Below are 26,138 nucleotides of genomic sequence, written 5' to 3' on the forward strand. Positions count from 1 at the left end.
CAGCGCTGCGACGCGGTGGTCCGTAGTGGCCGCCGGTGACGCATACCTCATCGGTGCTTCCAGTGGCGTGATGCAGCACTCGCGCCGCTGCAAGGGGCACCGGGTGTTGTAATGCAGCGCTCGTTGATGATGTTGGTGCTGCTATGCAGCAGTGCTGGAGCTGCGACGGGCCGCCGGTGCTGCGATGGAGCACCGCCGCGTCGGTGTCATGGCTGTAATGAAGCATCGCCGGAGCTTAGACGGGCTTCCCACACTGCGTTGGAGCACCGCCACGCCGGTCTCGCGGCTGCAATGAAGCATGGCTGGAACTGCAATGGGCCGTCGGGTTCTGCGATGGAGGTGTCGTGGATGTAATGAAGCATCGCGGGAGCTTCAACGGGCTACCCGCGCTGCGTTGGAGCACTGCCACGCCGCTGTCGCGGTTGCAATGGAGCATGGCAGGAGCTGCAACAGGCCGTCGGTGCTGCGTTGGAGCACAACGTGCCGGTGTCGCAGCTACAATGAAGTATGGCCGGAGCTGCAATTGGCCTCCGGTTCTGCGATGGAGCACCGACGGCCTCGCCGGTGTTGGCGCTGCAGAGCATGGCAGCGGTGCTATGATGAAGCTCGATGGTGGCAGCAAAAAGTGTTGCAGGGAGCTACATCTTTTTCGTTCCTCTACGTTGTGTTCTTTTTCTTCCTTTTGCTAATGTGCATGCGGGGATAGTTGCTTGAGACCAAGATGACTGGCGTGATACAACGCCTGATCCAACGCCCCACGAGGCGGTTGATTTTTTGCCCCGCGTCAGTCGGATGACGCCTAGCAGTGGCCTCGAGCTCACTGGTTGCTCCGAAGGTTTAAACTTTAGTGACGAAAAAAAATAGACCTTACCAAAATATCCGAATTCTGAAAGTTTGAAAAAAATCTTTTGAAATTCGATCTATTAAATTCACTTAGTTTAATGGATCTTCGCTGAATTTGAATTTGATTTGATTCTGTCCCAAAATTTCGAGTTTACAAACATTTTGGTGCCCACCAAACTTTCAGAAACTTGGTCAAAATTTCGTTTTAACCTTGGTCCCTTCGTGCCAAAGACCAACCCGACACCGGCGCACCGCCTCGGTATTCGAGTCGCCTGTCCCTTCTTCCTCCGCCGCCGTGCCAGCTAGCTAGGGTTACGGCCACCGGCGCTCCCAGAGGGCAGGGGTGGCGGAGGCGGCGACGCACGCGCATGGCCGCAGGCGACGCGTCATCGGGGTCGGCGCCGGGGCCGGAGACGGCGGGGGAGGCGGAGGTGGACGCGGGCTTCGAGTTCGCCTTCGACAACGAGGCCTTCTCCGACAGGGTCCTGCGGATAGAGGTCGTCGGCGCTGGCCGGAAGCGCCGGCGTGAAGGTGCGTACGTACAGGCACAGTAGTACCATTAGCCATTAGAATATTCGCAGTAGATTCTAGGCACCACACTGATCTAAGCACATGCCTGCATCAAAGTATCGATCGATTATATCGTTATGCGCCTTCCTTTCGCTGTGCAATTTCTCCCTCATAGATGTAAATTTATCTTCTTTCACGCCATTAGGATCTGGATTTGTGGTGGATTTTCTCTTTTCTGCCTTATTATATGGGCAAGGAGGTACAATGTTATCCTAAATATATACACCCGATTAGGTCTTTAGTTTTGGATCTCCAGTCGTTCCAAGTTCTCTGGTATGTTTTTTCATGATTATATGAGCAGGTGTCACCCTTGATATATGTAGTGTGGAGGGGGAGGAGCTCCCTAAGTCCCTAGAACTCTCCGTAACTCTGCTTACTGTTCCAAATTTGAGATCATCATTAGTTTGTGTTTTGTTTCTGGTTCACCTCTATTTCGCTTTTGTTGTTGTTGAAACATCTAATGTCAAAATTAACCTATTGATAATCACTTTTGATTAGTACGAATTACAAACACATGTGGACTGTAGACACATTGTTGGTAATGTAATGGTACGATCCAATAATGAACTTGGCTGCCTATTATTAAATACAAGCAACATACTGTTTGCCGGCAATATAATTGTGGCCTGATCTTTTACCTTTTTTAATAGAGTGCATTTATAGAAAATTCTAATAGAACAACATTCATGATTACTCTAGCATGCTTATTAGGCTTGATGCAACTCAGCGAGTATCCAGTTTTCATGATGCTTCAAATTTTCCCACCTATCTAAAGGTTGATTCAATGAATCTGCACACATAGCGAACATGATATTCCAGACATTTTTAACAGCAAAAATCTTGTCTAGTAATTATCTCATGTGCCTTCTTCTCCCCTAGTTTTGAATGTTTCTCTAGATTTATCTGACCTGTATTTCCCAGGTGATGATGGAGAAGGTAGTACACCAGTTTTACGAGTCAAGACCATACATATCAGTTCGGTGATTCTCGCTGCAAAAAGTTCTTTCTTTTTCAAGGTAATTCTGGTGATCTTCTGAAATGCATTTGGCCTATAATCAGTTGACTCGTATTTCAAGCTTCATGCTTCTTAGCTTTTCTCAAATGGCATGAAAGAATCTGGTCAGAGACAGTCAACAGTTAGAATTGCTGATTCAGGTAACGCAAGTGTATGCTGTACTCTTCCTCATCTTATTGTAACTGAGATTATATTCTAGTTTGCTATTGTGATTGTATTATTTATTTGTTAATTCAAGAAATGTGATAATTGTAGAGAGGTCTGTTTTGGAGTTTCGTGCCACAACTTTCTATTTTGATAATGAATTGGCTATTCTCATTTCCCCTACATAATTTGCCTACCAAATAGATTTTCTTGTGCATGACAAGTTTCCTCAATTGATTATTGAAACTCAATGGACTTTCGGTCCAGATAGTGGCTGAGATTAAAGCGTACCCTTCAGTTGCAAAGGGTATTATAGTCTTACTTTTATATGGGCCTCTTCTAGTTATTAAGGACTTAATTTTAACGTGTACGAGCTTGCCAATTCGCACGCCACAACATGCAAGAGGAGAAAGAGACTGAATAGAAGGCAGTTTCCTGTAATTATATGGGCCTCTTCTATTCATCTGCATGCATTTTATTATATCCACATCGGTGTACAAAATCGTCTCTAAATAATATGAGAATGTATTACGTAACATTGGTGTACAAAATTGTCTCTAAAAACTATGAATACATACTAATACAGTACGTTCCAGTTTCTGGCGAATAAACATACAAGAGAGACCAGCCGATTGTGCAAACTAAGTATATACGGAGTAGCTCACCGTTGATCCTAACTTCTATGGATTAATTCGTTTCATGCATGAGGATTTAGCCGTGAAGACCTAACACATTGAAATTAGGAATTAAATTGTAGTGTAGGGGGGGGGGGGGGGGGGGGGGGGGTACTGAAGCATGCCTCTAAAACAATAGCTACCCTTTCCTTATGTACTTCTTAACCGTTACTGATTGTGATATAATGGACTGTTCTTATATTTCCTTGCTTTCATTCCTTACATGGAACAGAGGAGAACGCCCTTATGGAGCTTTTACGCTTTATGTACAATGGAAGGTTGGCACCAATAACTGAGTCCACTTTTCTGGTCGATATCATGATGGCTGCTGACAAATTTGATGTCATTTCGTGCATCAAGCTTTGCGGTCAGCGGCTCATAGGTCTGCCTATGACCCTAGAATCTGCAGTGAGGTGCCTAGATCTCCCATGTTCCATTTCAATGGCAGCTGACCTGTCAGAGGCAGCCAAGAAATTCCTTGCTAAAAGATACGAGAAATTCCTGTCAACAAAGTAAGTAACCCCCATCGGATTGAGATACCCCCTTTTTTTCCTTTATTAGCGAACATGTGGGTATTGTTGTCATAAAATCATTATATCGAGCATTGCATGGTTTTGTTGCATTTCAGGTTCCAAGATGAACTGATGAGGATTCCCCTTGCTGGGATTGTGGCCATCTTATCACGAAATCTCCCTGGGGTTGCATCTGAAAAATCCGTCTATGACTTTGTGCTCAGGTGGGCCGACTTGCAGTACCCAAATTTAGAACAAAGACGCGAGATTTTAAGTTCAAGTTTACTTCCAATGGTGCCACTAGCGCGTAGCATGACCAATGTGATCCTAATTGATCAGCCGTCTTGTATAATTAACTTTAGTCTAAAGCGTGAGCACTGCTCTGGGAGCTTCCCATCAGGATCGATGCGCTCGCCACCATTCTATCGTGCGGGGCATGGTTTCTTTCTCTCAGCACACCGAAGAATGGGGCCGTCCAACTTTTTTTTCCTCATAATACAGAAGCTAGAAGACAAGGGCCTAGTAGGGGGGACATTAGATTATGAGATTGAGGTAAAAACAACACCGTCGCTGGAGTTTACCACCTTGTGGAGGCGCACCACCACCACCGGTTGTAGACAAGGTTTTGGATGCAGGGTTCCTTGGCCGGAGGTCATTCCTGATGATAGCCCCTTCTTCATCGACGACAAACTCCATATTCGAGTTCATGTGAAGATAACGCCGCAGCCTTAGTGATGCATGCATTAGCCACTAGCGTCATGTGCTTCATTCATGTCCATTTTTGTTTATGTGAGCGAGGAGAAGCCCCTGTTCTTTTAACATATGAACTCGGTGAACAATGCTCTGCTCTCTTTTGGTGACTGGTAATGTTGCAATGTAGCTTCTGAACATCTAGAGTTTGATGCTGGACGTTTCACTGTGTCACGGACTCTTACCAGACGCAAACTGTCAAGTTTGTGTGTGAGTTCTGATATCCAGCGAAGTCGCTGAACAGTTAATGTGCACTTTGTCGTAAGTTGGCTGGTATACATTGCTGAATGCTGATGACCTCTTTGACTCGATGGACTTGTGACCCTTAGAATGCATATTATGTGATCATCTGTTCATGGCTATCTTTCGTTATTTTTTGGTTCATACTCTATGGCAGTTGATATGTTGTGCCTCAAGGGCAGAATGCTGCTGCAAATTGCCTAGAAAAATGCTGATGTAAAGTTCAATGTTGTCAGGTCTGTTGCTTGCAATGTGTGCTCCCTGGAAACTAAGCACGCGATCTACGTGCACATATCCGGATCCGATACTATATAGAAGTTTTTTTTAGTTTTAGATTTCGAGGTGTTAAGTAGTTGAGGTTCTTTGACATAATTTTTGCAGTACAACAGTAACCAAAGAGAGTAATGTTGTCTGTGCCCCCAATTAAAGTGCAGCAAAACTGTAGTCACATATTTATTTGGATGTAGCAGCGGCGCCCAAACTACATCATACCGTTCAAGTTGAGCCATTGGACAACTTAAAGATTAGGAATAATTTGTATGTTATAGGTCTGTAGGCTGGGGAGATTGGTACTGCTTAAGAAAGAAAGAAAGAAAGAAAGAAAACAATTAAAATTAATAAAATAGGAAAGAAAAGTAAAAACCAACAAGAATGTAGAAAGGAACAAAAGAAAACCGAAGAAAAAGAAGAAGAAAAGAGAGAAAAGAATAAACCAATAAAAACTGGACAAAAACGAAGGAAATGGTGAAAAAAATCAAAAAAAAACTGTGAAGAAACAAAGAAAAAACAGAAAGAAAAAGAGAAAGAAAAGGGAAAAAACAGAAGGAAACCAGAGCAGAACGGAAGGCGATTGAGCAACGAGAAGCTAGCGACAAAAAACCGAAAATGGGCCGGCCCAGAAAAAACAGGAAGAGGGAAACCCTCACGCGAGAGCTGCTTCCATCTCACTTGAAGCGAGATATAGCTCTCGGGTCTGGTCCATGAGTAAATAGTTTTAGCCACATAGTATACAGAGGCAAAATGGTCTTTTCATGTCACGCTTAACACTGTTAGTGGCCAAAGTGGATGGAATGTCACATAGGGAATATTTTTACACCTTGTGTCAAATAGGGAAGAAATTCTCATTTGGACCAAAAAGGAAGCAAATTTTAAGAAAAGACCAAATAAGGAATTTTGTCCATACGGAATTCCATCCTACACCCCACCTTGATCTTTGAGACGCATCTCCCTTTTCTCTCCGCCGCCGGGCCAGCTATCTAGGGTTACGCCCACCAGCGCTCCCAGAGGGCAGAGGTGGTGGAGGCGACGGTGCACGCGCATGGCCAAAGGCGACGCGCCAACGGGGGTGGTGACGGAGCTGGGGGCAGAGAAGGCAGAGGCGGAGGTGGATGCTGGCTTCGAGTTCGCCTTCAATAACAAGGCCTTCTCCGACAGGGTCTTGCGGATAGAGGTCGTCGGCACTAGCTGCAAGCGCCGCCGCTATAAGGCTAAAGGTGCGTACATACCGGCACAGTAGTACCGTACAACCCCATTAGTGTATTAAGTAGTAGATTATCGGTACTACACTACTCTAAGCACTATGTGTGTATGTGTATGTATTTTCACCTGTCTGCATCAAAGTTATCTGTGTCTTTCTTTTGCTCTCCAATTTCTCCCTCATGTATGTAAACTTATCTTCTTTCATGTGATTATAACCTGGATTTATGGTGAATTTTCCACCTTATATGAGCAAGGAGGTGCGATGTTATTCTGAATGCAAGGGGGGTCTTTAAATACAAGGAGTGCAATTATAACAAATTCTAATAGAATCCTTGGGGTAACGTTTATGATTGCTTATTATGCGCAATGAATCTCAATGGGTGTCCAGTTTTCCTGATATTTTTTTTTCATGTGTATCTAAAGGTTGATCAAATGAATCTGCAAATATAGTGAACATGATGTTCCAGAGAATTTTAACAACAAAAATCTTGTCTGGTAACTATGTTATGTGCCTTCTTCTAGTTTGGTATGCTTCTCTACATTTTCTGACCTTGGCATTTTGCAGATAATGAAGGAGAAGGTATTGACTCTTCTTGTGTTGTAATGGGTACGCCAGGTTTACGAGTCAAGACCATACATGTCAGTTCAGTGATCCTCGCCGCAAGAAGTTCTTTCTTTTTTAAGGTAATTCTGATGATCTTCTAAAATCCATTTGGTTTATAATCAGTTGACTCATATTTCTGATAAGCTTCATGCTTCTTAGCTTTTCTCAAATGGCGTGAAAAAATCTGGTCAAAGACAGACAAAAATTAGAATTGCTGATTCAGGTAACTCATGTGTACGGTGTACTCTACCTCATATTATTATAACTGATGATTCTAGTATGCTGTTGTGATTGCATTATTTACTCATGTTTTTTAATTCAAGAAATGTGATTATTGTAGAGAGGCCTGTTTTAGAGTTTCCTGGCCCAATTTTCTACTTTGATAGTGAACTAGCTATTCTCATTTCCTCTATAGAGTCTGCCTACCAGATGTATATTTTTCTCGGGCTTTACAAGTTTCCTCAATTGACTATTGAAAGTCAATGGTCATACTTAAATAGCTATCCCTTTTGTTGTACACTCCCTCCATTCCGCAATATATAGTGCATATAGACTTTTTTTTCAAATGTAAAACATTGTAGAGTTTGACCAAATGAATTGCTAGAAATGTCAACACAAAAAATATCAAATAGATACAATATAAATTATGCCTCATGATGTATCTAATGATATTTATGTGGTATTTTAATTATAGATATTTTTATATATAAACTTGGTCAAAGTTCATGAAGTTTGACTTTTTGTAAAATCTATACGTGCTAAATCATGAAACGGGGGACTATCTTTATCTAATTGTTACTGGCTGAGATTTATTAGAATGTTTCATCAATATTTATGGCCCCTTGCTTTCATTTTTACTTGGAACAGAGGAAAATGCCTTTATGGAGCTTTTAAAGTTTATGTACAATGGAAGGTTGACACCAACAACTGAGTCCACTCTTCTGGTTGATATCTTGATGGCTGCTGACAAATTTGATGTCGTTTCGTGCATCAAGCTTTGCAGTCAGCGGCTCATAGGCCAGCCTATGACCCTTGAATCCGCAGTGAGGTGCCTAGATATCCCATGTTCCATTTCAATGGCAGCTGACCTATCAGAGGCAGCCAAGAAATTCCTTTCTAAAAGATACGAGAAATTCCTGTCAACAAAGTAAGTAACCCCACCGGATTGAGATACACTTTTCTTTTCTTGCTTTATTAGTGAACTTGTGGATATTGTTGTCACAAAATCATTATATCAAGGCATTACATGTTTCCAGGATGAATTGATGAAGATTCCTCTCGCTGGGATTGTAGCCATCTTATCAAGGAATCACCCTGGGGTTGCATCTGAAGAATCCGTCTATGACTTCGTTCTAAGGTGGGCCCATTTGCAGTACCCAAATTCAGAAGAAAGGCACAAGATTTTGAGCTCAAGTTTACTTCCACTGGTGACACTAGGGCGTATCATGACCAATGCCATCCAAACTGGCCAGTCGTCTTGCATAATTAACTTTAGCATAAAGCGTGAGCACTGCCGCGGGCTCTTCCCATCGAGATCGATACGCTCGCCACCATTCTATTGTGCAGGGCATGGTTTCTTCCTCTCGGCGCTCGCTAAAACTGAGTCGTTCAACTTTTTTGGTCTCTTAATAAAGAAGCTAGAAGGCAATGGCCCACTAAGGGGGACAATAGATTATGAGATGGAGGTAACGGCAAGGCGGTCGTCGGAGTTTGCCTCCATATCGAGGCGCACCACCACCACCGACATTAGACAAGCTTTTGGATGCAGGATTCCTTGGTCGGAGATCAGTGCTGATGATAGCCCCTTCTTTGTCGACGACAATCTCCATCTGCGAGTTCGCATCAAGATAACGCCGCAGCCGTAGTGATGCATGCATTTGCTCTGCTCTCTTTTGGTGACCGGAAATGTAGCAATGTAGCATGTGAACATCTAGAGTTGGATGATGAAGGTTTCATTGTGTTGTGGACTCTTGTTACCAGATGCAAAACCGTCAAATGCGCGCGTGTGTTTTGATGTCCAGCGAAGTCGCTGAACGGTTAACGTGCACTTTGTCGTAAGTCGGATTATGTGATCATCTGTTCATTGTTATCTTTGAAATTTTTTTTGTTCATGTCAGTTGACAAACTTATTAGTGAGCCACTTTCTGTTTTTGTGAGCGAGAAGAAGCCCCTGTTCTTTTGACATAGTCATTTGCTAGCATTTGCTCTGCTCTTTTTTGATGACTGGAAATGTAGCGTGTGAACATCCAGAGCCTGATGTTGGAGGTTTCATAGTGCCACGTATTCTTACCAGCGAAGTCGCTGAACAGTTAATGTGCACTTTGTGGGTAAGTTGGCTGATATATGTCGCTGATGAGTGATGACTCTTTGATTCGATGGACTTGTGATACTTAGAATAAATATTTTGTGGTCATCTGTTCATGGTTATCTTTGGTCATTTTTTAGTTCATACTCCATGGCAGTTGATAAATTTCTTAACAGTGTGTGCCCCCAGGAAAGAATGCTGCTGTATAGTTCAATGTTGTTGCTTGCAATGTGTGCTCCCTGGAAACAGGAACTTCCACAACACACGCCTCCAGAGTGAAACGCTCATGTATAAGTTGCAGCTTGAGCCTTTCAGGTTGAGAGTTCACCTTGGAGGAAACTCTCAGCCATGGGCGTTGATGTGTGATTATCTAGAAAGAGTCAAAGAAAGGAAATAAACAGGTTCTTCAGAAAAGTACGACCGCTGCGGATACTGCTTGTTCATCACTCTGAACTCTAAAGTGCAATGTGCTAGATAATAATCAAGACAAAGAAGGTAACAAGATATGAAAATGCTGGAATTTTAAGTGATCGCTACTTCACATCCAAAGCGTAAGAGGATCAAATTCATACAAGCGCATTTCCCAACTTCCAAATAGGGCGGAGATGAATCATCAACCCGAAAAATCTGACACAAAAAAACAAATATTAACATTGTTGTATTGTATCTATGTCGAAGTTTCATGGAATGATCATTAAATACACTGAAGATGTTTAAAAAACTATCAGACTGAGCACATACAACAGACAGTACAACTTCTTTTGCCTTTTACCTAAATTAGCAGAACAGATATATTAATTTTTCTGGAATATGCACGAGAGTGCATATCATCTAGGGGGTATCCATCTTATAATATGCGGATGACACAATATTATTTATGGAACATGACCTTGCTCAAGCTCGTAACATGAAACTCATCTTATGTCTTTTCGAGCAATTATCGGGGTTGAAGATCAATTTCCACAAAAGTGAGCTTTTCTGTTTTGGAAGGGCCAAAGAGGACCAAGAAGCGTACAAGCAACTGTTCGGTTGTGAACTGGGATCGCTGCCCTTTAGTTATCTTGGCATTCCAATACATCATAGGAAATTGACCAATAAAGAATGGAAGTGTATCGAGGATCGATTCGAGAAGAAACTTAGCTGCTGGAAGGGTAAGCTTATGTCATATGGAGGACGGCTAGTATTAATTAATTCGGTACTCACGAGCATGCCGATGTTCCTCTTGTCTTTTTTCGAAGTACCCAAAGGGGTACGCAAGAGATTAGACTTCTATCGATCTCGATTCTTTTGGCAATCGGACGAGGTTAGGACAAAATATCATCTGGCAAGATGGGATATTATTTGTCGACCGAAGGACTAGGGGGGTCTTGGGATTGAAAACCTCGAGGTGAAAAATAAATGCTTGTTGAGTAAGTGGTTATACCGACTTTCGCTACATTCCGAAGGAATGTGGGCCCAGATCCTACGCAACAAGTATTTACACTCCAAAACTCTAGCCTAGGTTACTGTAAGACCTAATGATTCACCCTTTTGAAAAGGACTCACGCGAGTGAAGGATACTTTCTTCCATAGGGTGCAGTTTAGTGTTGGGGACGGCTCAACAATAAGGTTTTGGGAGGATACGTGGTTAGGTGATAGGCCGTTAGCTCTCCAGTATCCGTCTCTGTACCATATTGCTCAACGTAAGGAAGAGTACGTGGCAACGGTGATGCAGACAGTACCCTTGAATATACAGTTCAGGAGGTCTCTAGTTGGGGAACGCTGGACCTCTTGGCTGCACTTAGTGAGGAGGCTAATGGAGGTGCACCTCTCCGATGAGGAGGATTCATTTAGATGGAAGCTCACGAATAATGGTCTGTTCAAAGTCAAGTCTATGTACTTAGATCTCATCAACTCTGGCCCAATCCCGCGATCGCTTCATATTTGGCGAGTTAAAGTACCCTTAAGAATTAAGATATTTATGTGGTTTGTCCACAAACAAGTGATCCTACCAAGGATAACTTACTCAGGCGGAGATGGGTAGGTAGCTCGAGGTGTTGCTATTGTGATCAGGATGAAACAATACAACACCTTTTTCTTGATTGCCCGCTGGCGAAGTTACTTTGGAGATCGGTGCATGTAGCCTTTAATATTTCACCTCGATCCTAATAGCATAGAGATGTTGTTTGGGACGTGGCTTGATGGAGTGAATATACATCTCGCACGTAATATTCGGATTGAAATATGCGCACTTATTTGGGCTATATGAAACTGTAGGAATGATATAATTTTTAACAGAAAACCTATGACTAATTTCTTGCAGGTTATATTTCAGGCTACGGCATGGATCCGTACTTAGTCATTACTCACTCCTACGGCCTCCAGGGAGCAGCTGGCTACTGGGTGCAACCGATGAGAGATGGCAGCTCGGGTTTTCTTCAACCGGTTTGGATGGCGATCACTGCATAGGATTGGTCCTTAGTGGATCCTCGTTAAGCCAGATGCGGCTTTGAGACTTGTAATTTTTATTTTTACTTTGCTCCTTTTGTGAGCAGTACTTTGCACTCCAGACTTTGTTCTCTCGGATTTTTAATAAAGTGGTTGTATGCATCTATCCAATGCAGAGGCCGGGGATGACCTCCTTTTCAAAAAAAAAATCTAGTATTAAAGAAGGAAACAGATATATTAATTGAATAATATCCCACTATGGCACACAATTTCTCTACCTGGTTCATGATGCGGCGGATGCAAAACAGCACCTCAACTAATGTATCTCAATCTTGAAATCTGATGCAAAAAGAATCACATGGGGTAAATTATGACAAATTGTGCATGTCTATTGTAAAAAAAATGTACACTATACAATCTGAACAGTATCAAAGACATGATTTGAAAATCCTATGTAGCCCGGTACCATTCTGCCATGGTAGGAAACACCCATAAGAAATCCAACTGCTTTTTTTTTTACAATCGCATGCAGAAATCCAGGTTATTTCGGAACAGAATGCCGCTGCGCTTGTGGACACCATCTGTTGTACTCCGTCCTTCCTAGAATGTAAGACGTATGACTTTACACGGACCATTGATGTACCTTGACCTTTAATACATACCAAAGTATATGGATTGAATATGTATAAACGGTATCCTCATATTTCTCTTGCAAAACAATTTTATTTTATTTGTCTTTACACTAATTTTATAGACATAGAGTAAGTGAAAAACATTGTCAAAATTTTGCGGTGAAGACCAGAAAAGTCAACTGTGCCTTATATTTAGGGAAACGATTCTGTTTAACCCGTGGATTCTCGTCGCTCGTCCGCCGCGTCCCTTGCGTGATGCGCACCCGTGTGTTGTCCACCATCACATTATCTCCTTCGTGCTTATCCCCAGCTCTCTACTCCCAAGCGAACCCCAGCCACTCGTCCACCTCACCCGATCCCCTCTTCCTCTCGCTTGATCCAGGGAGGGTAGCTGCGCGCCCGACCCCGCTCCATCCTTCCTCTCCCTTCCATTCCTTTTGCCCTCCAGCGAGCTGCCGCCCGCCTCCCCTCGGTCTCTTGTCTCGTCCAGTTCATCTTCCATTGAAAAAAATCAGCAACATCGTTCATGTTGTAAAAGTCATCCCATAATATCATCTATGTTGCAAATAAATAAAGACAAAAACAAAAAAAATCTGTAACACCATCTCTGTTACAAAATTCCCCTCGTAACATCATCTATGTTTCAAAAAGAGTAAAGACGGAAAAAAAATTCGGCAACACCACCTCTGTTGCAAAATTCCTCCGCCAACATCATCTATGTTACCAAAAAAAAAGGTAAAGACGAAAACAAAAAATTTCCGCAACACCATATCTGTTACAAATGTTTTTACAACAAGATCTCTGTTGCAACACAACAATCTCTACTTCGGGTGAAAATAACTCTTTGATGGTTTTGCAACAAAGCAGCTGCTGTAGAGTGAACTGCGTAACCTTGTTGCAACTCGTGACGCACCTCACTGTAGAGATCCCACGGCTATTCGTGGCTCAATCCAACGGCGGACAAGGCAGTCGATGTTTACAATTCATGTACCGGCGCACGAGGCAGTCGAATTTTACAATTCATCTACTGCATCCATACTTAAATATAAATCTTTTAGATTGCACTACGGACTAAATACATACGAATTATATAGATAATTTTACTTCGTAGGAGTACCTGCGAACGAAAACATTTTCTTTCCCGCCTCGGTATTCGAGTTTGGGAGAGGAGTGCAGGCGCGCCGCGGTCAATGTCGCCACTCGCACACGGCGAGGTCACATCACCATCAACGGCGTGGCGTCCGACCTCCCCTCCCCTCTCTCCTCTCTCTTATTAGTGGAGCACCTATCAGTCGCAAGGTCTAGAACAGCGCCCCCGACCTTACCCACAGCCTCTCCATTTTCCCTTCTTCCTCCGCCGCCAGCTAGGGTTACGGCCGCCGGGTAGCGCAGCTCAACAATACGTCTGACAGCGCCGGTGGGTGGCGTATGGCCGGAGGCGACGCGTCGACCGTGGCGGGGCCAGGGGCGGAGGTGGACGCGGGCTTCGAGTTCGCCTTCGACAATGAGGCCTTCTCCGACAGGGAGCTGCGTATAGTGGTCGTCGGCGCCGACGACGCCGCCGGCCGCAAGCGCCGGCGCGAGGCGGCCGAAGGTGCGTAGTATAAGTGAATTCTAGGTGCCACGCTAAACAAACTGCCCGATCTACGCGCGTATATCCGGATTCGATACTGTATTTAGGAAGTACTATCTTTTTTAAGTTTTAGATTTCGAGGTGTTGAGATTCTCGGACACGGTAACATTTTCAGAACAAACATCTCAAATAAATAAATAAATTAGAACAACAGTTATCAAAGAGTATATGTTGTCTGTGCCTCCATTTAAAATGCAGCAATTTTGTAGTCACATATAACATACTCCCTCCATCCCATGATATACCATCTTATATTGTGGAATGGAGGGAGTCTTTGATCGTTTGGATGTAGCAGTGCCGGACAAACTACGTTATACCATTCAAGTTGAGAATTGCCATTGGACAACTAAACGGATTTGGAATGATTTGTATGTTTATAGGTCTGTATGCTCGGGAGATTCGTACTTGTTAACGGTAGTTATTATGTGATTCTTGTACCTTGATGCTTCAGACCTTAGTTTACGTTTACAGGAACAAGTTGATCAATTATTTCACATCTTTCACATGAAAAATGAATTTTTCTTGAGAATCTGCAATTGATATATCCCCCAGTGTAGGATCCAAAGGTCCAAAACAAGTCGAAGAACAGATTTATTTATCGAAAGCATTATTTCTGGAATGTATACTTGGATATGAATGAGCAAGTGTCATCCTTCATGTATTTTGTAAACACTAGTCCTTGAGTTGTTTTGTATCAGCGTCATCGTTCATGATTGAGGGTGTCCTTGAGTTGTTTTGTATCAGCGTCATCGTTCATGATTGAGGAGCCCCCTGTTCCACATTTTTTGAGGTCAAAATTACTTCGTGTTTTGTCTGTGGTTCACCTCAATTTAGGTTGTTGAAACATTTAAGGTCTATATTACCTTGTGTTCGTAATCACTTGCTTTAAGTGGTATACAAACATATGTTTACTGTGGTACACACTGGTATGTTGGTACAGTAATGGCACAGTCCGTTCAACTAGGCAGTACTTGGGTTCTTGTGTTTCTTCGTAGGAGCAACATAAAATTACAACCCAAAACCTTTGCTAAGTAATTCTTCTTCATGCGGCAGAACTGTAGTCACATATTCAAGGTGGGAATTGGCACTGGACAGCTAAGAATATTTGGAATAATTTGTATGCGATAGGTCTGTATGCTGGTGAAATAGCAATTGACCTTTGATCGAAGGAACAAGCTGATCAATTATTTCACATCTTTTGCATGAAAAATGATATTTGCCTGATTGCTACATTGAATATGCTATGTTTATATCTCTAAATATAGCATCCAAAGGTTAGAAGAACAGATTTATCACAAGTGTTATTCCTGGAATATGTGAACTTGGATATGAATAAGCAAGTGCCATCCTTCATATATCTACTGAACATTAGTTTGTGAGTTGTTTTGTATGAGCAAGTGTCATCCTTAATGGTTAAGGAGTTCCCTGTTCCACATTTGAAGTCAACATTAGTTCATTTCATTAGTTGTTTACTTTGTTTTTGAATTCAAACATTAAAGGTCATAAATTAGCTTCCTGATAATACTTCTTTTTAAGTAGTACAAATATATTGATTGTGGCACACACTGGTGGTGTGTTGGTACAGTAATTGCACAGTCCGTTGATAAACTAGGTAGTGCTTGGTTGCTTGTTTCTTCATACGAGCAACATACTATTTACAACCCAATCCTGGGGAGATACAATTCTACTGCTTCTTGTTGCTTGGGAGGTATGAAATACTTATTAATGAGATAAAAGAAGATAACAATACGAGACTTAGTCTGGTATTGTTACACACACACAGACGAGCATATGAGCGTGTTTATTATGCTTGATGCAGCTCAATGGGTGTCCAGTTTTTCATATGTTTAAGATTTTGCCGTGTTTCTAAAAGTTGATTTAATAAATGTGCGCACCTAGAGAGAGTGACTGTATGAGGTTTCAGTTTTAACAAAAAGAAAACATGTCTACTAATTATGTTATGTGCCTTTTTCTTTCCTAGATTTGCATGTTTCTCTATATTTATTGGACCATGGTATTTTACAGGTGATGGTGGAGAAGATATCGACTCTTCTTGTACTGTGACGAGTACACCAGTTTTACAAGTTGAAACTATACATGTCTGCTCGGCGACTCTTGCTGCAAAAAGTAATTTCTTTCGCAAGGTAATTCTGACGATCTTCTGAAATTCATTTGTTCTATAATCAGTTGCCTCATCTTTCTGATAAGCTTCATGATTGTTAGCTTTTCTCAAATGGCATGAAGGAATCTGGCCATAGACAGGCAACAGTTACAATTGCTGACTCGGGTAACTAGTGTACTGTTTGCTCTCCTTCGTCTTCTTATAACTGATGATTCTAGTTAGTTATTGTGATTGTGTTTTTTGTATGTTTATTATCATTATTATTGTAGAGAGACCTTTTTTGGAGTTTCCTGCCACACTTTTCTACTTTGATATCATGATCTCGATTGGCTCTCATAGTCTCATTAGTCATTACCCTTACAAACTGTTGCCCCAAATGGATATTTTCTCACGCGTTACATGTTTCCCCATTTGATTTTTGGAAGTCGATTGTCATACTTAAATAATCATGTATGCATAAAACAGTAGCTATCCCTCTTTTTTTGTACTCCTCCATTTAATGTCACTGTTTGAGAATTCGTTGAACTGTTTCATCAATCCTTATGCCTCCTTGCCCTTATTTCTTACTTGGAACAGAGTACGAAGCCTTCCTGGAGCTTTTACACTTTATTTATAGTGGAAAGCTGACACCAACTGAACCCATTCTTGTGGTTGATATCCTGCTGGCTGCTGATAAATTTGAGGTTGCTTCTTGCATTAAGCTTTGCGGTGAACGGCTCGTAGACCTGCCTATGACCGCAGAATCTGCAGTAATGTGCCTAGATCTCCCATGTTCCATTTCAATGGCACCTGCCCTGGCAGAGGCGGCCAAGAAATTCCTTGCTAAAAGATACGATAAATTCCTGTTGACAAAGTAAGTAACCCCCATCGGATTGACATACCTTTTTCTTTTCCCTCCTTTAGGAAACATGTGGACATTGTTGTCGTAATATCATTATGTGCATCATTTCAGGTTTCAGGATGAACTGATGAGGATATCTCTCACTGGGATTGTAGCCATTTTATCAAGGAATCACCCCGGGGTTGCATCTGAAGAGTCCGTCTATGACTTTGTGCTCAGGTGGGCCCACTTTCAGTATCCAAATCCAGAAGAGAGGCACAAGATTTTGAGTTCAAGCTTACTTCCACTGGTGCCAGTAGTGCGCAGCATGACCAATGGCATCCTGATTGACCAGCCGTCCTGTATAGTTGACTTTACTCTAAGTCGTGGGCAATGCTCGGGGCTCTTCCCATCAGGATCGATACGCTCCCCGCCGTTCTATTGTGGAGGGCATGGTTTCTTCCTCTCGGCGCACGGTAAAATGGAGCCGTCCAACTTTTTTGGCCTCTTAATAGAGAAGTTAGAAGACAAGGGGCCAGTAAGAGGGACAATAGATTATGAGATTGAGGTAAAGACAAGACAGTCGCTGGAGTTTCTCTTCTTGTGGAGGCGCACCACCACCACCGATAGTAGACAGGCTTTGGGTTGCAGGATTCCTTGGCCATCCATCATTGCTGACAACAGCCGTTTCTTCATCGACGACAAACTCCATCTGCGAGTTCATGTGAAGATAACGCCGCAGCCGTAGCCGTAGTGATGCATGCATTAGCAGCCCCTTTTTGTTTTTATGAGCAAGGAGAAGCCCCTGTCCTTTTTAACATATGAAGAAACCTGAACCGGGGCTGCTCTAGTTATTTGCTAGCATTTGCTCTGCTCTCTTTTGGTGACTAGAATGTAGCATGCGATCGTCTATAGTTGGATGATGGAGTCTCATTGTGTCGGCGCCACAAACTCTTTATCAGATGCGAAACTGTCAAGTGTGTTTGATGTGCAGCTAAGTCGCTGAAGCGCTGATGTGTGCTTTGCGGTTGGCTGAGAGTACATGTTACTGATGACCTCTTTGATTCGACGGACTTGTGACCCTTCGAATGAACATTATGTGATTGTCTGTTCATGGTTATCGTTGGACATTTTCTTCGTTCATACTCCATGGCAGTTGATAACAATGTGTGCCCCCAGGGCAAAATGTTGTTGCTTGCAATGTGTGCTCCCTGGAAACAGGAACTTCTACAAGACAGCATGTGCCTCCAGGGCAAAACGCTCCTGTATAAGCAGCAGCTTGAGCCTTTCGGCTTGAGAGTTCACCCTGAAAGAAACTCTCAGCCATGGGCGCTGGCTGTGTGGTTTACTAGAAAGGAGAAAATAAACTGGTTCTTCACAAAAAATAATGCCGCTGCGGGATACTGCTCGCTCATATTCATAACTCTGGAGTGCAATCCTCTGAAAACAAATATAAGGCATAAACGTCTTCTATTTGTTTACAAAGGGAGTAGATAATAATCAGGACATAGCAGCTGACAGGATATGGAAATGCTGGAATTTTAAGTGATCGCCACTTCACATCCAAAGCTTAAAAAGATAAAATTCATACAAGCGCACATTTCCCAACTTGCAAATAAGGCGGAGATGAATCATCGACCCAAAAAATCTGACACGAAAAAACCAATCTTACCACTGTTGTACCTATGTTAAAGTTTCATGGAATGATCAGTAAATACTTTGAAGATGTTCCAATAGACATGGAGATGTTTAAAGAGCTATAGCACTGGGAACATACAACAGACAGTACAACATCCTTTGCCTTTTATCTCACATTCTCGGAACAAATATATTTTATAATATCCCACTATGATACACAATTTCTCTCCTTTGATGCCGCGGATTCAGAACAAATTAGTATTTCTGTACATGGTGCATATCCAGATACCCTTGAATGCAGATTACTCTAGCATTTTTCAATTTTTTCAACTTGCAAATAGCATCGAGAAGATATTATCACATTGGCGCAAAAAACCTGGCATGAAAAAGCCAATCTTACCACTCATCAGTGATATTCTCTACTGCAAATTTTAATGGAATGACCAGTCAACGAATTGAAGATGTTCCAGTAGTTATGGAGATGTTCAAAATTCTAAGCACATTACAACATCTGTTCCCTTTTATCTCAAAATGAATATTGAATAGCATTAGCACTATGATACACAATTTCTGTCCCTCGAGTGCTCTGCCCAGTTAACAAAATGTATATCTTATCTCTCTCTCTCTCAAAATCTGATGGGGAAAAGAATTACTTGGGGGCAATGTAACAAATTGTGCCTGTCTATTGTGAAAAAACAAAATGTACACTATACAATCTGAACAGTGTGACGCAAGGAATCAAAGGCATAATTTGAAGATCCTATGTAGCCTGGTACCATTCTGCCATGGTAGAAGAAACAAGCATGAGAAATTCAATTTTCTTTCTGAGCGGAAAGTCACCGTGCTTGTGGACACCATCTGTTTCTGTTGTATGACTGAAAACAGGACTTGGTGTGTGTGTGTGTGTGTATCTGACACTGGGAGATACAGATTGATCTACGCTATTCTACTACTCATCTGGTGAGAGGCTCAAGCTGCACCTCCATTACACCAGAAGGCCTAGATTCTGAACTCCTGGCAGAGCTGTCAGGATGCAAGAGATCAACCGAGTCATCTTCCTCGGTGTTACCTAGAACCCAGTGCCCTCTGAAGCTTCGGTCGCCGCCCCTTCGTTTGACCTCTTTATATTCTAGGGACAGAGCTATAACTATGGCAGAAAGCACCCACAGCATCAAGGCCCAGGTGAGCTCCTCTACATTTTCACTGTCATACCTCTGGCCTAAATGCTTCATTCCGGTGAAAAGTGCCACGACTCCGACGACAATTGCTGACCTCCCTGTGATGACATGTAGGTACTCCCAGAGGACACGGTTCCGGGGTGGAACCTCCCCATTAGCGGGCCTCTTGGGCCGGAAATAGGCATTGAGCGGCTGAAAAGCTGCCAACAGTAAGGCTGATAAACCAAACTTGACGTGCACTGAATCAACATAGAAACCTCGGAGCTCGGCTGCAGCAAAAAGGACGCCAAGGAACATTATAGAGATCCCAGAATACTGCAGATAGACATGTATTTGGTACCACCCGTCTCCCTTCAAGCTTTTCAAATACCGAGCAGCCAATATTCCACCAGGAAGCAAGATGCCCCAGGCCACAAACATCATAAATCCATGCACAGCCAGAACGGGCCGCAAGTCCTGTTCTGCCTCAGCTGAACCTCTCAACAAAAGAACACGTATGGGGCGACTGCTTGTGACCGAATGCATATTACTGTCCGTCAGGTCATCTCCTGACCAGCTTGCACCCATGGCCCAAACAACCTTAAGAGGTGTGGTTGGATCAATAATATTCTTGCACTCCACCTTTCCAGTACAGGAAGGCTTAAGAGGACGTGTAAACTCAAATGTAATAACGCCATCTTCTGATTTACACCTGACATAGGTTAAATTTTCAGATGTTGAATGAATACCTGCTGCACTCTTTCCATCAATCCAGTAAGTCTTGACCCTCCCAACTCCATCATTGCCTACCCAGCCAACATAGGCATAACTGTTCAGCATCCCACTCCCAAACGCGACAGCAAGGTACCCGCTTTTCTTCTCACCTCGAGCTGCTATAGATATAGAGTCAGTGGACAGAGTCCAAAACAGAGTAACCTGCTGATCATCCAACAGGACACTGTTATTGTACATGTCACTGAGGCCTCCATCAACCACTTGAACCTTCCACCCCATCTTTGCTTCATACACCGACTGGTAGTAGACAAGATCAGGTGTATTCCTATCAGGCAGCCAAACCAGTTCTGTGGGGGTTGCTGGCACACCATGAACATCAGGGCCACCGGCATATATGACCTCAGTCTTATTCCTCAAAGTGGCATTTCCACCGATGGGGTCTGAAGTGACATACAGTGCCACATCATGCCCAGCCTGCACTGAGAACTTCACCGGCACACCCCTCTCGACCTTCAGCAGTGGCGCCTCCTTCTTGTTGATGTAAATCACCTTGTCAGGGTTTGGTGGGTTTGGGTAGCGCACTGCTGGAGCGGATGTCACAACCAGTGGCGTCTTCCCGTCGGCAATGATCCTGTCCTGGTCTTGCTTATTGTCGGCATCCAACGGTCCAAGGCAACTGTCCACTGCCTCGGACAAATTGAGCCTCATCAACCCAAAGGTTTCATCCCTCGGACCCCCATGATTCTGCGGAAGGTAGTGCGGCCGCAAAGTGTCCGGCGGACGCAGCTTTCCGATGGCCCAGACCACAGCCATCTCCTCCGTGGCACCAACAAGCACATCATATTTGTCATCCTCACTGTCGAGTTTCCTCTTGTACCTGACGAAAGACACACCATCCCGCCGGTGCCCATAAACCAGCCTGGAATCGTTCCTCCCGTCATCGTAAGCACTGTCCGGGCACACTCCGGACACAGGCAGGTCATCCTTCCCCATGGTGCACTCACTGTAGTCGGTAATGTAGTAGTCCTCAGCGAACGGCATACCTTCCTCGGTGAAGCCAGCGACGACGACGTCGGAGCGGACCATGGCGGGGGAGTTGGCCTTGGGGTCAGCCCACCCGAAGGCCATGTAGTACTCGGAGCCGACCGCGGCCTCGAGGCCGATGTCGACCTCGCCGGCGGATGCGTTGAGCGTCCAGCGAAGGCGGTAGCCCTCAGAGAGCTGGACGCAGTTGTCGAACATGGTGGGCGTGGCGATCCGGGAGGCGAGAGCGGCGGTGGCGTTGGAGGAGTTGGAGGCGGCGGAGAGGAAGACGTGGCCGAGGTCGGAGGAGGTGTCGGGGTCGAAGATGGCGAGGAGCGGCGGCAGCGGGGCGGAGAAGGGGAGGCGGAGCGTCTCGTTGCGGAAGGTGGCGTTGAGCGGGAGCGGCGAAAAGGGGCGGCCTTTGGCGAGGTCGTCGAGGGAAGGGCCGTCGGCGGCCCAGAAGCGCGCGGACGGGGAGGCGGCGAGGAGGTCGAAGCGCGTGAGCTGGAGCGCGCAGGCGCCGGAGGGGTCGAGGCGCACCGTGCCCCGCAGCTGGTGCTGCAGCATGGTGAGGTCTGCCGCGAAGCCCGCCGTCAGGTTGGTGTGCCGGCACGCCGCGTCCGCCACGGCCGCCAGGATCGCGAGGCAGGCGAGGAGGGGGGCCAAGGCGGGGGCCATGGGATCACCCGGCGGCCCGCCACGCCGCGGCGGATCCTTGGATCGAGATCTGGCCCGGCGGGGCGGCGGGGGGTTGGGATCTGGGGGGAGGTTGGAGTGGGGTTGGGGCTGGGTTCGGGGGAGGAGGGCGGGCGGCGGGACGGTGGCGTGCGTGGGAGGCGAGGCGGCCGGGGGCGGTGGATATTCGGAGGAGGTGGGGTGGGGATGCGACCGCCGCAGTTTGGTGTGGCGGTGGTGGCGAGGCGACTGGGCCGGTGCGGTGCTGGTAGGGAAGCACCACCGGCAGCGCCTACAACTGTCAGTCACTGGCAGGTGGTCCTCCAGGCCCCACGTGTTAGAGAGGCGAGGACGTGTTATTTTTTCCAAAGAATCGAGAAAAAAAAAGAGAGAGAGAAAAAGATGTGTCATTTTGTCGAGCCGAAATGAAAACGTGGCATTTTCTTGAACCACTAGTAGTGATTTTTCTATAACTATACTACTAGTAGTGAATCTTAGATGGAAAATATCCGGGTTTTTTGCACCGACGGATCCAAGGGGCGAACTGAAGTCGTGGCATTCGATCAATAGAAGAATTCTAGATTTCCTAGCATTTTTTGACTCGGTTCTTAGAATGCAATGCACGGCGGACCGTTCAACACAAGGAGATGGACGGCGGATGAAGGGCGGAGAGGAGAAGGAAGACAAAAAAAGAGGAAAGACGAGAAAGGGGGAGGGGAATGGAGGGCTTCGGCGTCATCGTTGGTCACTCGCGAGAGTAGCACCATACACAACAATGACGAGGAGGGGGAGGATGAGGGCGGCGACACAGAAAAGAAAGTGTGGTGAAATGATGGACGACAAAGACGCCGAAAATGGGGATGACATGCGCCCAAAAGGAATATAATGATTTGTAGTTGGTTTTATTGGTTTTCTTTGTTGGTTTTTTTGTTTGACCGTCAAAGAATGCTCGTGGTCGGTGGATCAGGGGTCGATTGTTTGTTTTAGCTACTAATAACTAACAATATAAAAGCAATTATACCGGCATCAGCTTTTTTTCTCAAACCACTAGTAGTGAATCTTGTAGATGAAAAATATCGGTTTTTTTTCACGGGCATCCAAGGGGCCAACTGAAGTCGTGGCATTCGATCCATAGAAAAATTCTAGATTTCGTAACATTTTTTGACCCGGTTCTTAGAACGCAATCACGGCGGACCATTCAGCACGAGGAGATGAACGACAGATGAAGGGCGGAGAGAAGAAAGATAAAAAGGAAGAAAGACGAGAAAGGGGGAGGGGAAAGGGTCAGGGAATGGCGAGGCAAGGTGGATGGTCGATGCAACGAGGTCGGTGACACGCTGACATGCATGTCGATTGGGTCTCGGCTCCTACCTCTAGGGTTTCGGCGTCACCGGTGAGAATAGTGCCATACACAACAATGACGAGGGAGAGGAGGAGGGCGGCGACGCGGAGAAGAGGTGAAAGGATGGACGACAAAGACATCGAGGGTGATGACGTGCGCCAAAAAGGAATATATTGATTTGTAGTTGGTTTTCTTTGCTAGTTTTTTTGTTTGACCATCATAGGATGCTCATGGTCGGTGGATCAGTGGTCGATTGTTGGTTTTAGCTACTAATAACTAACAATTATACCATGCTTCATAGGAGGGTAAAGCAGTTGATGTATCGATGCTTACGATAACTCGTTGCACATGCTCCCATGGATTTTTCTTCTAGTACTATGTACACTCTGTCGACCATAGTTGATAAGTGTAGATAAAATTATTGTGTATTTTCTTTTTTCTTTTTTAAGAAAAGACATCTTCGAGCCTGAAAAAATTCTCGAACCTAGCCTGACTTTGCATTAACAAAGTCATCAATCGGCCAGAATTACAACGACAAACCACATACAAGCAACAGAAAAGGAGATAAAAATAAACTAGGGCCACACTCGGCTTCGCCGTCCAGAGCTAATCGTCGTCAGAGAATTAGAGTGAGGAGATTAGAACCACACTGGGCTTCTAAATATGAAAATTAGAGGATATAGGCAAGCTCCAATTGATCAATTAGGACCAACTAGAACTAGAACTAGATCTAGAGAACTAGAGAATGCTCAAAAACTTGTGTGTTGAAAAGGTGCAAAAGCTTCTAGTATATATAGGTTAGAGGGGAGAGGAGGGGGACCGCAAGGAGGGGGAGGACTCCCCTCCTTGCGCCGGCCAGGGGGAAGGGGGAGTCCTTCCCCCATCCCAATCCGGCCTCCCCTCTGGGGCCCTTGTGGCCCAAGTTGCCTTCCACTTCTTGGCCTTTTAAGGCCCTTTGATATTTATTAATTATAAAAGTCCCATAACAATTACTAGAGCTAGTTTTAAAAAAACAATTACTAGAGCTTTTTATTATTAATTAAACATCTTCATAAACATTTCCACCTATATATTATTTATCGGTAATACCCGGTATTGCATGATAAACTCTGAAACCCTTCCGGTGAGCCCGATACGCTTCCGTTCTCTCGAAATATTTCGAATAGTAACAAAACTATTTCACAAATAAATCCTCGTCACTCCGTCCTACTAACACTCAGCAGATCGTGATTATCTTAAGCTTGTGACCCTATAGGTTCGGTAAAACATAGACATGAATAAAACCCCTTTGTTCAGTGACTGATAGCGGAACCGTGGACGTCCATATCGACCCCTATGAGTACATGAATGGCATTCGAGTGAACCTTCGGGTATCATGTGATATTCCCTTTACTTCGCGATACTTTACAAAACCCAAGGTGAGATGTACCAGTATCCTCTTGAGTCATACGCATGCTCATTATACCGTTATCTTCGTTACAGTTTTTGCTCTTCTTTCTCGTAGAAATCTTCCGGCATCTCCGTGACATAGTCACCTATGTCTGGCCAGAGGATGATGGATGTCATCACACCGAGAGGGTTCTAAGAATATCTCTCCATTGTCGGAGGAGCAAATCCCACTCTCAAGCTATCTAGTCCCTTGTCAAACTTTTCGATAAACCTGTAAGTTTGTCGTTACGATCATCGTATTACAGATGACGTTTGAGCAACCCAAAGTCCACTGTATGGTAGGAAGTGACTATGATACTCTCATGGTCTAAGGAACTAAAACACACGTTAACACTCCGTGTTATAGCAATTGACTTCTGACGATATTATCTTAAAGTATAACAAACAAGTTCGGGCCGATTCAATATGATCGTTCTTCTAACGTCAACCTCTCAATGTTGTTTTAGGACTATCGTTACACTTAACGATATTCTCAAATAAAGAAAACATGATCACTGAGAACACTTGAGCTAGTCTTAGAAGCGAGACTAGGAATCTTTTTTTCTGTTTGTCATTCCACACGTGCTTATTGATACGTCTTCAACATGTTGGGGAACGCAGTAATTTCAAAAAATTTCCTACGCACACGCAAGATCAAGGTGATGCATAGCAACGAGAGGGGAGAGTGTGTCCACGTACCCTCGTAGACCGAAAGCGGAAGCGTTAGCACAACGCGGTTGATGTAGTCGTACGTCTTCACGATCCGACCGATCAAGTACCGAACGCACGACACCTCCGAGTTCAGCACATGTTCAACTCGATGACGTCCCTCGAACTCCGATCCAGCCGAGCTTTGAGGGAGAGTTCCGTCAGCACGACGGCGTGGTGACAATGATGATGTTCTACCGACGCAGGGCTTCGCCTAAGCACCGCTACGATATGACCGAGGTGGATTATGGTGGAGGGGGGCACCGCACACGGCTAAGAGATCCAAGGGATCAATTGTTGTGTCTCTAGGGGGTGCCTCCCTCCCCGTATATAAAGTAGTGGAGGAGGGGGAGGGGGCCGGCCACCCTTGGCACGCCAATGAGGAGTCCTACTCCCACCGGGAGTAGGACTCCCCCTTCCATGTTGGAGTAGGAGAGGAGAGGGAAGGAGAGAGAGGGGGGAAGGAAAGGGGGGGCGCCGCCCCCCCTCCTTGTCCAATTCGGACTTGGGGTGGGGGAGGGGCGCGCGGCTGGCCCTTGGCCGCCTCTCCTCTTCCACCACTTGGGCCCATGAGGCCCAATAACCTCCGGGGGGGTCTGGTAACCCCCCGGTTACTCCGGTATATATCCGATAACCCCCGGAACCATTCCGGTGTCCGAATA

The 26,138-nt window shown here is 44.7% G+C and overlaps 4 protein-coding genes across 5 annotated transcripts; 3 read left to right on the forward strand and 1 right to left on the reverse strand.

Moving 5' to 3' along the window:
* The first annotated feature begins 562 nt into the window (after positions 1-562).
* LOC109745492 (BTB/POZ domain-containing protein POB1-like) lies at positions 563-4,817 on the forward strand. Of its 2 annotated transcripts, none has more exons than XM_045229134.2 (5): positions 563-1,374; positions 2,335-2,429; positions 2,505-2,568; positions 3,479-3,524; positions 3,607-3,754. In XM_045229134.2, exons 1-5 carry the CDS (start codon positions 1,212-1,214, stop codon positions 3,626-3,628), a joined length of 390 nt encoding a protein of 129 aa, XP_045085069.1. In that variant the 5' UTR covers positions 563-1,211; the 3' UTR covers positions 3,629-3,754. The 2 variants fall into 2 exon arrangements, with proteins under 2 accessions (XP_045085069.1, XP_020160202.3); XM_020304613.4 differs by adding an exon at positions 3,875-4,817 and having other exon boundaries at positions 583-1,374; positions 3,479-3,758.
* A 951-nt stretch (positions 4,818-5,768) lies between these two features.
* Positions 5,769-9,029, forward strand: LOC109745488 (BTB/POZ domain-containing protein At4g01160-like). Its single transcript, XM_040390811.3, has 5 exons — positions 5,769-6,241; positions 6,793-6,911; positions 6,991-7,054; positions 7,699-7,978; positions 8,088-9,029. Exons 1-5 carry the CDS (start codon positions 6,067-6,069, stop codon positions 8,095-8,097), a joined length of 648 nt encoding a protein of 215 aa, XP_040246745.1. The 5' UTR covers positions 5,769-6,066; the 3' UTR covers positions 8,098-9,029.
* A 4,460-nt stretch (positions 9,030-13,489) lies between these two features.
* Positions 13,490-17,890, forward strand: LOC109745491 (BTB/POZ domain-containing protein POB1). The gene is made up of 5 exons (XM_020304612.4): positions 13,490-13,789; positions 15,854-15,972; positions 16,052-16,115; positions 16,527-16,803; positions 16,903-17,890. Exons 1-5 carry the CDS (start codon positions 13,624-13,626, stop codon positions 17,516-17,518), a joined length of 1,242 nt encoding a protein of 413 aa, XP_020160201.1. The 5' UTR covers positions 13,490-13,623; the 3' UTR covers positions 17,519-17,890.
* A 1,037-nt stretch (positions 17,891-18,927) lies between these two features.
* LOC109745490 (cytochrome b561, DM13 and DOMON domain-containing protein At5g54830) lies at positions 18,928-22,306 on the reverse strand. Its single transcript, XM_020304610.4, has one exon. It carries the CDS (start codon positions 21,999-22,001, stop codon positions 19,362-19,364), a length of 2,640 nt encoding a protein of 879 aa, XP_020160199.1. The 5' UTR covers positions 22,002-22,306; the 3' UTR covers positions 18,928-19,361.
* Between the last annotated feature and the right edge of the window lie 3,832 nt (positions 22,307-26,138).

Source organism: Aegilops tauschii, chromosome 5 (assembly GCF_002575655.3).
Source record: "Aegilops tauschii subsp. strangulata cultivar AL8/78 chromosome 5, Aet v6.0, whole genome shotgun sequence".
NCBI classification, from domain to species: domain Eukaryota; kingdom Viridiplantae; phylum Streptophyta; class Magnoliopsida; order Poales; family Poaceae; genus Aegilops; species Aegilops tauschii.